Source organism: Sinocyclocheilus anshuiensis, unplaced genomic scaffold, assembly GCF_001515605.1.
Source record: "Sinocyclocheilus anshuiensis isolate Anshui unplaced genomic scaffold, SAMN03320099.WGS_v1.1 scaffold199, whole genome shotgun sequence".
Lineage (NCBI taxonomy): Eukaryota > Metazoa > Chordata > Actinopteri > Cypriniformes > Cyprinidae > Sinocyclocheilus > Sinocyclocheilus anshuiensis.
The window spans coordinates 971,950-985,808 of NW_015552582.1; the positions used below are offsets into that span (position 1 = coordinate 971,950).

At 37.9% G+C, this 13,859-nt stretch overlaps 1 protein-coding gene across 3 annotated transcripts in view; it reads left to right on the forward strand.

Annotated features, from left to right (window-relative positions):
* LOC107665389 (E3 ubiquitin-protein ligase SH3RF1) overlaps positions 1–12,206 on the forward strand; it is a 55,623-nt gene extending 43,417 nt beyond the window's left edge. For 2 of the 3 annotated variants that reach the window (XM_016456259.1, XM_016456260.1), the window contains exons 6-12: positions 3,338–3,448; positions 5,760–5,890; positions 6,639–6,809; positions 7,781–8,064; positions 8,590–8,918; positions 10,222–10,586; positions 10,763–12,206. In XM_016456259.1, the coding sequence (XP_016311745.1) occupies positions 3,338–3,448; positions 5,760–5,890; positions 6,639–6,809; positions 7,781–8,064; positions 8,590–8,918; positions 10,222–10,586; positions 10,763–10,931 (1,560 nt within the window). In that variant the 3' untranslated portion in view covers positions 10,932–12,206. The remainder of the gene's footprint in view (positions 1–3,337; positions 3,449–5,759; positions 5,891–6,638; positions 6,810–7,780; positions 8,065–8,589; positions 8,919–10,221; positions 10,587–10,762) is intronic. The other variant, XM_016456261.1, reaches the window with a different exon arrangement.
* The last annotated feature ends 1,653 nt before the right edge of the window (positions 12,207–13,859 follow it).

Consider the following 13,859-nt stretch of genomic DNA (forward strand, 5'->3'; position numbering starts at 1 on the left):
TGAAGTGATCAAATAATTTTTTTTTTTTTTTTGCACATTTCAGTTATGAATTGAACATGAAAAATTGTACAAATACTACATACCTGATATGCAGATTTCAGGGGTTGAATTACAATACGGTGCTACTATGAAAAAAGTATTTGGCAAAGGAAATGTGCATGATTTCAGCATTGTGGAAATGGAGGCCTGTACGCAGCTGTGATTATCATCCAGCTGTTGGCTTATTTTATCCAATCCAGCAACCGCTGATGTCATTCTCACCAGCAGGAAGTGGTGTGTCAACAAGAATAACAGTATTTATGAGAGTTTGTTTGCCCTCCAGTTTGTTCATATCCCACACATTGACTCACTCAGTATTTTGTACAATCAAACCTGTAGGGTGCTTGAGAGGAGGTGATGTACCCTGAAGCTGAACGGGCCTGTGGCAGGGAGATATGCTGCTTGCAAAGACACACACACACACACACACACACACACACACACACACACACGCGTGCCTCTTTCATGCATCCTTGCCCCCTCATCCCACACACAGACAGATTCATGTGTATTTCAACACACCTCCAGCACTTACTCTTTTTGAGATTTCTGTGGAGAAAACATTCAGCTTTAGCTCCCAGGTTAACGTGCTCATGGAGAAGAAATACTGTTTAAACATTTGGCACAAAAGAGACAAAAACACTTTCTGCTAAAGTTAGTTCTGAGAAATGCATAATTTGTTGATTTGATATTTTTATGTATAGCAGTTGCCATGACATTTTCACATGTTTTAAGTATCTTAAAGTTGTTATGAAGTGAAAATTTATCCTATTTTCTAAATAAGTTTTTGATCTTATTGTGAACAATTTACCCATGTTTTTTTTTTTTTTGACCTTGTAATTTTTAAACATAACTCAGTCTTCCAGTGAAATGTCTCTCTGGTGATGTATGACAAAGTTCTTCAATCGTTTGGATAGAAATGTTAGATAAAACCAAGTATCAAGTCCCTCCTGGATGGATAGAACCAAGTCCCTGATCTACATTTTTTTTCCTTTTTCGATAATCTGTTTCACTCAGTTATATGTGACAGTGCGGAAAAAAAGATCTGTCGCTATTTTAATATCATTGCAACTTTAAGTGTCTTAGTACTCTTTGCATATGCAGACACAACAGTCCCTCTTTCTTTATTTAGCATGGAGAGCTATGTCAGTTCTTACAGATTGTAAATGGTTTGGCCTTTTTTCATGCCCATTTCATTACCGGTAATGAATTTAGCAGACTAAGCCTGTTGTTTGGGCTTATTGGCTTGGGGAAGTTCCGGTCATGAAGTGAGAAGTACAGATCTAAATCTGGACCTGAGGTGAAAAGCATTGAAAAAAGTAATGTCATTAATGACGAATGCTACACCAGGACTGTTATACAATATGCAGAAGAGTTGAATTTCCCTCAGGCACAGAGAGAAGGAGAGAACAAGAAATTGAATCGAACTTAAAAGTAAATTACGGATGCTATCATTTCTGTATAATTATGTCCATGTCTATTTTCTGATGACGACTATTTTGAGCTCCTCTCTAGATACTATTAGAAGTAAGGTGCAGAGTTTTTCATTCTTTTTTTTGTGGAATGTCTGTCTGAAGACTCTTGTGTCTGATTTGCTGTAGCACAGATGAAGTGTTTTCACTCAAAAAGAGCACATGATTCGCTCAGGACCTGATCCAGATATTGAATGTCACAACACGGAACATTTCTGCAGCACATCCCTTTGAACCTACAAATCAGTTTGATTCTGGCTTGTTTGTAGTGTCTCTCAGAGGTTCGGTTTATCCTGAAAGTGTGTGTTTATTTCTGTGGTTTCTGTACGAAGCCCTGTGATCCCAACATCTGAGGGCCTAATATAACGTACACAAGATACACCACCCACACTCGTGATTGCTCTAGGTCAGGGGTAGACAAGTTCGGTTCTAGAGAGCCGCAGTCCTCCAGAGTTCAGCTCCAACCCTGAAAACAAAACTCACCTGCCTATAGCCTTAGTAATCCTGAAGACATTGATTAGCTTGTTCAGGTGTGTTTGATTAGGGTTGGAGCTGAACTCTGCAGGACTGCTCTAGGTGGTCTGTCCATGTGCTATTAATGTTTTCTGACAAAGTCTGGGCATAAAGCTCCAGCTTTTATTCCTGATTTATGACCTCTTGTTAGTCATAAAGGAAAACTAAAATAGCTAGAGACTCTGTGGCAGTTGCACAGGTGGAGGGATGCAACCTGAAGGGTGCCATCTTTGTTTTATGGGTATTTGGTTACGGAAACATGCCATGTGATTGATCACTGACCAAAGACAGCAGACAGGGAGAAACACAATTTCATGTCACACTTTTAAGAGTCTGCTATATGAAATGATTAAGTATATTATTTGTTTTGCTGACAGTTGACTCTTATGAGTCAGTATTGAACCATTCAAAAAGACGGGATGGGATTTTAAGGCGTTTTTTACGTATTGTTATAACAATTTAACACAAGAAATGCAATTTACGGTCTATTTCAGTTTTCAGTTGTGTTGATTACACTACCCATCAAAAGTTTGGGGTTGGTAAGATTTTTTTTCCTCTTATGCTTATGCTTAGCAAGGCTGACACCAACCATTTTAACAGCTGTTTAACATCTGTTAAGTAAATAGCAATAGCACCCAGTGGTAACACTTTAGAATAGGGAACATTTATTCACTGTTAACTACGACTTTTCATAAATTCCTAATTTGCTGCTTATTAATAGTTAGTAAGGTAGTTGTTAAGTTTATGTATTGGGTAGGATTAGGGATGTAGAATAAGGTAATGTAGAATAAGGGATTAATATATGCTTAATTAGTACTAATAAATGGTTAATATTCTAGTAATATGCATGCTAATAAGCAACTAGTTAAGACACCCTAAAATAAAGTGTTACCCAACCAGTCAATAATCAGTTTGCTCACTCATGTACTCCCAGCTGACCAGAATAAAAGTTATTTTGACACTTGACTAAGTTTACCAAAGGCAAGTTCTCATTGGTCATGACGTTTTAAGGCCGTCAATGTTGTCCTTTTGCTGAATTGATTTCAGGCATGAGCAACAAATGTAGGTTGACATGTAGCTCTAAAGTTGTCTTGTTCCATTAAAGTTTATTTGTCTAAACAGAAGTCATCGGGTGCACATAAGTGTATAGCTATCTGCCCAAATTTCTCTCGGTTGTATGCCTTTCTGTGTCATCCCTTAAGCAGAATTTCACTGTCTCATAACGTGCTTCCATTTGCCAGATGATATAGGAGTGGGAATGGCTCAGGAAAGGTTGATTAACTTGTCATTTCTTCTTATTTGTCTTCTCTTAGGTTCACATTTGCACAACAGGACTCATTGTTACTCCTCCACCAAGCAGTCCTGTCACCACGGCGACAGTTTTCACATTTCCTCCAGAAACCAGCTATGCCTCTATTCCAGTGGTGAGTCTGACAAAGTCCTTAAATTGACTTAGTATGTCAAAAATCTTCATCATCCTGTCCAGTTTATTTAAATGACATTCTTCTAACCTGTGTGTGTGTATATATATATATATATATATATATATATAAACACCCTGTCTGTACAACAGTACTCACTCGCAACGCTATTTCTCAGAACTATGTGAAATGTCAGCCAGGCCATTTTGAGAATTTCTGATTTGACTGATAACCAGTGAATGAACAGAATCATTAAGCTCCTTCTTGGGTCAGGATGAATCAAGTTTTAGCCCTATATAATTACAATGGTTCATGTCTACCAGACACATTCAGAGGACAAATTCCTTAATGAGCATTTACACAAGATGTGTTCTTGTGTTCAAAAGCAGAATGAAACACCGGATGCAGGGGTCTTGACGATATACTGGTATTGACGATAACCATTATTTTATTTTAATTTATTTATTTTTTGAGTGTGAAAACACAAAATAAACAATGTTAAAGAAGAATCCCCCACACACACACACAATTTTTGTAGATATTGCAATAATTCTTTTTGCCACAATAATGATGTAATAAAAATCTTATATTGTGGCAGCCCTAGTCTTGACACTTTTATCTAATAATTTTCTTAAGTTAACTAAATGCATTGTCTTAAAAATGCGATGTTTTGGTCCGTATTTTGAGGCGGTAGATTTTTGTAACTAAATGACGGTTTTGATGCCTGTAGCGGCAATGATTTAAAGGAAATGAATATAGAAGCAACTTCTCAAAGGTGTTTTTTTTTTGTTGTTTTTTTGGTGCTGACAATAACAATGAATTCTAGCACAGTAATTCCCAGCATGCTGTCAGCTAAAAACTTTCTCTTAAGAAGTTTTTTTCTTTTTTTTTTTTTTAATCACCTCCTCTAAAGCACAGCAAAACATTATTAAAGCTGAGTGCTCAATTGTGAATGCAACGTGAACTCCTTGGGTAAGCATATTACCTCAGTTTGAGCATCTGTGTACACAATGTTCAAAAATGTTGGATGTTTTTGAAAAGAAGTCTCTTATCCTCAAAAAGGACGCATTTATTTGATGAAAAAAAGTAAAACTTTATATATTGGTGAATATTATCACAATTAAAAATAACTTTTTCCCTTTTTAATATGTATTTTAACATGTAATTTATTCATGTGATGGCAAAGCTACATTTTCAGCAGCCATGAAAGTGTCCATTTCCAGTGTCACGTGAAAATGTTTTTTGTAAAAAAAAAATCTTTACTGTCACTATTGATCAATTTAAAGCATCCTTGCTGAATGAAAGTATTAATTTCTTTAAAAAACATGTTACTGACCCCAAATTTTGAATAGTAGTGTATCAAACCACAAACACACAAAGTCACATAACCAAAGCAGAATGTCCGCTCTCCCTCTAACATTCTCATAAACATTCACATGCACATGCACACACACTCAAATGCTAATGCTAAACGAGTACAGTTTGTCATCTGATAGCCCTTCATCTCTTTCAACGCAAACATACACACACACACACACACACCATTTCAGGGAGTTGTGTGGTCCTCAGGCTGGACACTAATGGCTCTCTGAAATTGATGTGTATGCAGTGCTGTGCGGATACTCTTTCCTTTTGTTTTCAAAGCATTGTTTTTGTAATGGTGGCCTTAGTGTGCATCAGTTGCCTCTCTTATCTCGTATACAGGATTTAAAAGTTTACTTTTTCTAATTGCAGTAAATCCACATTAAGCAATAAACACAAGACAAATTAATTAATAATACAAATTCGACAAGAGCATCAGTAGAGAAAACATTGTAGGAGAACTTGAAATGAACAGACAAAAAGGTGACTTGAAGCAACAAAACAAGCTTTACAGCGTGAGAGTTGTTTTCACAGTGGTGCCACTGGACTCATAAAGTCTGTTTGCAGATGTGTGCCTTGGTCCATATGGAACCGATTTATCCGTCTTCAGCCAGACATGTAGCCCAGGCTGGATATCCACCAATCACAACACCTGCCACTGCCAAAGTACCCACTCGTTAGCAACCAGTGCACAAGCTGGAAAGTCACAGTCAGTGGGATTATGGTTTTATGGCATTGTCCAAACTTTGTAGGGATGTCTCTGACATAATTTCCTGCTACACATCCATCCGAGTTACGTATATGTGAATGGACATCAGAATAACAATGAATATGGACTGATATGAGAACTGCAGTGTCTCAAGATATCATGTACTTTAATTGCATTGTTTCTTATGCATACATCATTTTGTTGGATTTGTAATATTAATAAATGTGTGTTTGATTATTTCAGGATGCTCTTCCTCCTCCACCACCTCCTCCACCTCAATCAGTGTCTTCAGCTGTGGGCGCTCTCGCCTTGAATGCTGGTCAGAGGCCGTCACCCGCTGCGGGTGACCAGAGTGGCCGTCAGAGACCCACAGTGTGAGTATAAAATAAAATGGACACACTTTAAATATGCAACTTTAATTCACTGTAGAGATACATACTGTTAGAAAGAGTATGAGAGGGTCCTTACATCTCTGACTTACCTCTCTGCTGTTACCCAGTGCCAGCCGAGCGTAACTGAGCACACAGGTGAGGGGTCAAAGGTCATGTCTAAGGGGAATAGGGTTGTCTCTGGGGACTTAACCTGAGCCCTGACCTCTCACCTTTCACCTTTTGTCTGCATATCAATTAAACACAGCCCTAAACATACCTGATTTCTGTTGGAGTCGCCCATAGTGCTCTGGGTGGAGTATGTTTATGGCCGTTATTCATGACATTCCCATTTTCAAGTTTTTAAAGACTTTATGCTTTTTTTTTTTTGTGTGTCCTTCCTTAGAAATTATTTTACAGTTTAGTGTTGAGAGTAGATTTGTTATGAATACGATGAATAGCCGTGTGGGAACAACGCCAACCCCTGTTTGATTAGCAGTACTGCATCTAAGTCAATTTCTCTAAATATAAATACTAAAACTCTAAATATTGATACATAATTAAAAAAAACAATTAAAAATGCAAATTGTTATTTCATTAAAAATGTATTTAAAGTAAATAAAAAATGAAACAAGAATGAATTAATCATTTAATAAATAATCAAATTTTTAATTAATAGTGCTTGACAGAATTAAATGAGTGTCTTTTTGTTTGTTTGTGTTATTTTAATGTTTGAAATTTGATTCTCTTTCAGGTACGTGGCGATGTTTCCCTACACGCCCCGAAAGGAAGATGAGTTGGAATTAAGGAAGGGGGAGATGTTTCTGGTGCTGGAGTGCTGTCAGGATGGCTGGTTTAAAGGAACATCCATGCACACCGGCAAGATCGGAGTGTTCCCTGGTAACTACATGAGTGCTGTCAACAGGTATGATACACACACACACACACTTGTACATGTTATCACTCATACACCCTGTAAGCTAAGGAAAGATTAGATTGTCCTCTGTGTTTCCAGTGAAGTATATCCTACAGGCACATGCACACCACACATAAAGTCTCCACTTGCAGATAAATCAGAGCTGGTCACGTTCACACATGGAATTGTTAAGGGAATGTTGCAGGTTCAATAAAAGTTACACTTTATTGACAGAACTCATCAATCATAATGTTGATTACCAATTGGAAAAAAAAAGTTAAATGTGAGATTAGTCAAAAAAAAATAAATATATATATATATATATATATATATATATATATTGCTAATGGGCATTTCGCCACAAATGCCAAATGCAAAGTTTCTTTTGCACTTGGGACATTCCTTTAAACTCAGCACTCTCTTGTGGCAGGATGATGAGGCATTTTTCATTCAAAAATTGTCTTCAAAATCTCTTTCTTACAGCTCCTCTTACAATTCCTATTAAATTTCGGGAGGTTTTTTTCTCATCAGACCTGTGATGTAAAAGAAATACAACTACATAAAACATATATATATATATATATATATATATATATTGCTAATGGGCATTTCGCCACAAATGCTGTCAATAAAGTTTCTTTTGCACTTGGGACATTCCTTTAAACTCAGCACTCTCTTGTGGCAGGATGATGAGGCATTTTTCATTCAAAAATTGTCTTCAAAATCTCTTTCTTACAGCTCCTCTTACAATTCCTATTAAATTTCGGGAGGTTTTTTTCTCATCAGACCTGTGATGTAAAAGAAATACAACTACATAAAGCACTTAAAATGTTCTTTTGGATGTTAAATGTACAGATGTTTCTGTTGATTTGCTGTAAAATGTGTTACAATGTCAAAAGATTCAGGAATAGCAGTGTCAGTTTAGATGGATGTCAGTTTAGGTTTAGTCTTAAACCTCACACTTCTCTGTTTTACTGCAGGACTGTTTCTGGCAGCAGTCAGCCAAAAGTTCCCCTGACCCTTTGCTCCCAGGCTGGACGTGGCGTCACCATTGTCAGCCCCTCCTCTGCTCCTCTTGGAGCCACCCTGGGGAGTGTCGACCCCAGCAAACCCCTTCCAGTCTGCCCAAATCCCACCCTGTCTTGCCCACTTCCTGCTGCTGTAGTATCAGCCGCACATATACCCACTGGACAGCACCCCAAAGTGCTCATGCATGTGACGTCACAGATGACCGTTAACCAGGCACGCAGTGCAGTCAGGACAGGTAGAATTACATGCACACACACACTTAATAACGAACATCACTCAGAATTTTTGTAAAAAACAGGCCTATTTGCTCGTGATATAATTAAATAGTTGTTTCAAATGTTTTTAACTCCTGCATTAAAATTAATTTGAGGAATAACGCTAAATATTTTAAAAGTAAAAAGAAAAGTTACAACTCTCCTGAAAAGCATCATTAAAAAAATAATTATTGAAAAGAAAACCTTCAATAGTTTGAGATATTTTTTACTATTTATATTTTTTTATTATCTCTTAGCAAACAATACTTAAAAAAATTAATAATCATGCACTTACATGCACTAAATTGTCACTAAATTGATACTTTTTGGGGACATTTTTTTAATTCATATAATAAAACCATATAGTACAAATAGTATATTTCTAAAAACTTGGCTTTTTTTTCTTTTTAACTACGTCTAAAAAAAAAAAACATCTTTATCATGGGCACTCAAATTTGTCATCAAATAAATCATCTTTCTTTTATTCCACCTTTTTTCCCCACCAGCTGTGTGTCATAGTCAGGACCGGCCTACGGCAGCAGTGACGCCCATCCAATCCCACAATCCTGTGTCCTACCTTCCTAGCACAGCTGTGGTTCTTCAGGCGTCACCTGTCCTCAGCTCCAGCCCGGGATCCTCCTCAGCCAGGGTCAGTGTGGCTATGGGCTGTGCCGCCGCCTCCTTGACCCCTCCTAATGTTAGCGCTGCTTCTTTGGACAGTGATGCCATGAGACCTGTCCCTGTGGTAGCACTTCCTGTGAACCCTGGCAGCACAAAATCTCTCGGTTCAGCCTCGAATCATGGTGTTGCTTGTAGACTGGATAAAGACTGCAAGGTGAGAACTGAAGGTGTTGAAATAAAGCGTTTACAATGTAGGTCTCATGGCCTCCTGAGTCTCTCTACAGCTTTTTTTTTAATGGTTTCTTTTACTTTTCCCTCCCATCAGTATTATCTGAATGTGCTGTGGTAAGGCATTTGGCAATTAGAAATTCTCTAAGTTTCACCTCATTTGCTGAGCTGGATAGTTATATAGAGCTGAAATCATCATTTTTTTCTATGATTCAGACTATTCTGCAAACTCAGAGGACACAACCCTGAGTCTTGTTCACTTTGGCTCGAAGTTCTGGGAGATTTCTTAGTACTCTTACATGTACGGTGTAGCTGACGCACAGATCTTCAGAGTTCACTTTTATAAACCTCCCTTTTTTTACCAGATCTCTTGATGATCTCTTTTTGTTTTGGATAGAGATAATACTAGAGGAAGGAATGAATGAAAATACTATAAAGAAAATGGAGTAAAATGAATAAAGCGAGTCATGGACAATAAAATAAGTACAAAAAATATTAAATCAAATAATATGATTGTGTCATGGCATTAGACTGGGTTTCCATCCACAGTTTTATTTTGATTTATTAATTATCGTTTAATTTTTGACTTTTTGCCTTTCGTTATTTATTATGAATAGAACAGTTTAATTCATGTGACTTTGCCTCAGTGAATATTTCACTCCGATTATTGGCTACTGTCACCTCCCCGAACATGGGAGTTGCTTCAGACATAAGCCATCTGTTGCCAATCACTAACAAACATGAAATTCAGCAGAGGTTTTTGTCTGTGTGCAAATCATTTATTACATTTAATTCTTTTGTGTGAAAATTTAAAAACAATTTTTTTTTAAGTTTTTGTTTTAGCTTCAGACTATGATTCTGTCAAGTTGGAGGATATTAAACATTTTTGATATTTTGAGCTGATTATAAAACACATTGTTTTCATCTGTCATGCATGTTCTAGCAACCTCACACATGTATCTGTGTAAGTTTGTGTGTTCGGAACAACCAGAAAGTCTGATCCTCAGTCGTTTAGTGTATGATGCCCAGTTTTTCCTCTGTAACTTTTTAGAAAGTCAGCAAGTGTACGGTGCCTAGTGTTTTAAATAGGTTCAGATTTCAAAAGTTGTGTAGTGTGTTACAGACTTTAGATGGAAACATTTCAAATATGTCATTTGATTTCCGTTGATGACATTTTCATTGACAGCTGGTAATCTTCAAAGATCCTGTGCTGATCATTGCATGTTTTGTGGAAAAGACTGTTTGCATTTAACCTCTTCATTTATACAGAATCAAACATGTGATTTCAGAGAGAAAAGAAAGGCTTACTGAAACTGCTGTCTAATAAAAAGAAGCTCCGCCCATCTCCCCCATCCTCCCCTACACTGGAGGCGGAGCAGTCTATTGCCATGGAAATGCCCCAGCGGGCAGTCGGACCTGAAATGGCTCCATCCAGCTCAGCAGCAGCAGTAGTGGCAGTAGGACACAACGGCCGTGCTGGGGTCTGTCCGATGGATCCTGAGCTCTCTGCATCCTCATCTTCATCAAACACAGATGCAGTGTCACACAGAAGCTGCTCCCAGGACAACACTGCCCCAATCGCCCCGCCTCCACGACAGCCATGCTCCTCCCTCCTCTCCATGCAGCATGATGGCCGGCCAATTGTTTGTGAAAGGTACAATAAAAGCATGTTCAAAAAATGTAGTATGATTTTTAAAACTATCTCTTTATCGTTATAGTTATTGTGTTTGATGTGAACAGGCCTTAACACCCACAAATCAACATTCAGACGTCATACTTGAGAAGAAACATTTCCTGACTTCTAAACATGGCATTTTACCATTCGTCCAGGTACCGTGTGGTGGTGTCCTACCCTCCCCAAAGCGAAGCAGAGCTGGAACTCAAGGAGGGGGACATTGTGTTTGTGCACCGAAAACGAGAGGACGGCTGGTTTAAAGGAACATTACAGAGAAATGGCCGAACCGGGATGTTTCCTGGCAGCTTTGTTGACAGTATCTAACGCACATGGTGTCTAAGAACATAGTATTTAGATATTGAATTCTCCTTCACTGAAAATACAACTTTAGCCTTAATAGTTCGAATTGATGAGCAGCAGTGATCAGTAGAACTGGGCTGCTTATGACTGTTGGCGCAAAGTATGAGGGTCATCAGCTGCATGGATTTGACCTCAGTCTTATGAAAATCTCAAAACCAACTCGACCGGTCCTAGTGGTTCAGCATTAGATTAAATACTTTTGCTGAAACACGGAAGCAACCAAGTTTTAGCCATTCGCACTAGGCACCCTATTTTTAGCACAGTAGATGAAGTTGTGATGGGATTCGTTAATTTATGCATCTGTAACATTTCAAAGACGTTTAATGTGTGCCCTTGTACTGTCTCACTTTACTGTATATAAGCAAAACGAAGAGTCATGACAAGAACAATATGAATTTTCTTCATCTGAAAAACATTTAACTTATTTTTATTTTGTAGGAATGGAGGTTTTTAGGGACAATTTGTTATGTGAGCCCATTGGTCAAATGCCTGTAGAGTCTGAATAATGTCACTGTTGGTCATTTGCTTGAAATAAAATAAAAAATCAATACTAGATGAAGAGCCGAATGAACTCACAAAGGTTGGTTTGACCATCCATATCTACTTCATCCTGCATGTATTTGGCTCTTTGAGTCATATAGGATGAGGAGTGAGGACACTGCAGGCCTGTAGTCTCATGTTCTGATTGGTTGTGGTGTGTGTAAACGCTGATATGGCTTTTGTGAAGGTTTGCTGTAGCTACACTGAGCGAGGGAATGAAGGTTAGCATATTATTATTTTTAAAAGATTACACTCAAGACATTTTAATCAAATATAACTAATTTTCCTTTGCAATAACACTATGGCTTTTTGGTAGTAGAAAAGCTGTTGAGCAGAACAGAAACAATCACTCAGAGTAAAAGCACAGAGACCCCGATATCTTACAGTGGTAATGCCATTATGCTTTTGTGCACACGTGTTTTTTCCCTCTCTGGTTTAGTTTCCTTCAGAATGTTGTACCGGCCCGTACATGGATACACAACTGACCCAGTGGTCTTTGTTTGAGCTACCGAAAATCACCTTTACATACCATAGCATTATAAACTGCCTGATTTTACATGAGTGAAAAAAAAATGTTTTTTGCTTCTCTTTAAGTCAGGTTTGTTCTGATGTTGTCTGCTGTACTTTAGTATTTTATGTGATATTTCATGTTTTGTGTACTTGAAAATGGTGTTTGTGTATTTTTTATGCTTCACACAGTAGATGAAATGTTGTTGTTATTATTATTTTGAAAGCACAAAAATGGTCTTTGGTCATTTTGATTAATTTTTTCCCCCTGTTGTTGTCTTGATGCCTTTACAACTAACAAGATGGCCTTCATTTGTTGTATTAGTGAAATTTACCAAACCACCTGTTAAAAGGTTTTATTTTGATCATTATTCTCTGTGTTTTTGATCACTGGTTTCCATCTCCAGTCATAAACCACATGTTGTACTGTTGCTACATAGATTAATCCACCCACATAAGGAGCATTTCACCCCTTACGAAAATTAACCATGTTTTTTTTTTTTTGTAGTAACCATGGTTTAACTGTGGTTTTTCTACAGTATTAACTACAGATTTAGTTATTTCTTACTCGAAATAATTACTTAAAATTAAACAATCAAATTTGGCAAATGTGTTACACCAAATAACATTATAAAACTCAGCTTTTATGAAAATGCAGCCATAATATCAGATGCATGTTACCTTCATGTTTTAAAATGAACAGGAAATGAACTACTAACAAGCGGTTTGCGTGACACAACGTGAAACCAGACCTCATTTGCCCCAATCGAAAGCATATTTACACTGTCTGAATCCTTCCCTATTGCCTACATTGTGCCCATTGCCCATTGCCCATTGCCCATTCGCCGTACACTGTGAACAAGTGACCGATCTCAGCCGCAGCTTCAGCGTCTATTTATAGTGCAGGGGGCGGGCGCTTCGGATTCTAGAGAGCATTTATTGGTCAGAAGATTTGATGAGAAGATGAAGTGCGAGGTGACGTCAAAAAAAACGTTGATCCAATTTGGCGGAAGTGACGAAGTGCAACCTTTGCTTATATCTTCTAAATCCGAATTCTGTCACTGGTTTGGAGCACACTGCCTTCTAGATAACCTTAAGACTAACATATTGATACTAACACCCAAAAAAATTTAATTTTGATTTAACGGGGTCTTTAACTAAGGGACCAGCACCAGTTCAATCGAGAGGATGTGCTGGTCCTTCAAGAGTCTCAATCTGTCCATTCATAAAAAAAAAAAAGCCTATGATTCTTATTAAGTGGGGGGTCATATTTCAGGATGTGGTAGCAAAGTCTCTAAGAACCTGACACCTTGCACTTCTGGAGTCTCCAGAAGTAGGTTGCCATTCTGGAATATGGTGGCGCTGGAGACTAAAAGGGTTCCTGATGGGTTCACACCTAATTCTTCATTTCTTTTTTTTTTTGCAGAATTAAAATTCATACTTTTAAAATTAAGAATCTAATGAAAGTGTGTTTTTTTTTCTTTTTTACAGGATCCTATGTACCCAGCCTCAACCATTCATCAGAAGGACTGTGAAAGTGGGAACTCTTTGAACCACCAGTGGCAGTTTCCACGGGATGAAAAGGGCATAGTAGTGGATGATGGGGGTACTGACATTAACCTGCCAAAAAAGGTTCATCTATAGCATTGCCGTGAAACCCCCTTTTTGGTTGTTCCTGGCACCTTTTTTTAAAGGGGTTGTATCGCGCTGCGTAAACAAAAAAATGTCTGCATTTGTGATCGGAGAAATGACAAACAATAAGCGCTACTCTCCACTGCTCAAAACTCGCGTTTGAATCATCAGTGGCAAATCCTTTAAATATGAAAAACGTACTTACAGTCTGTG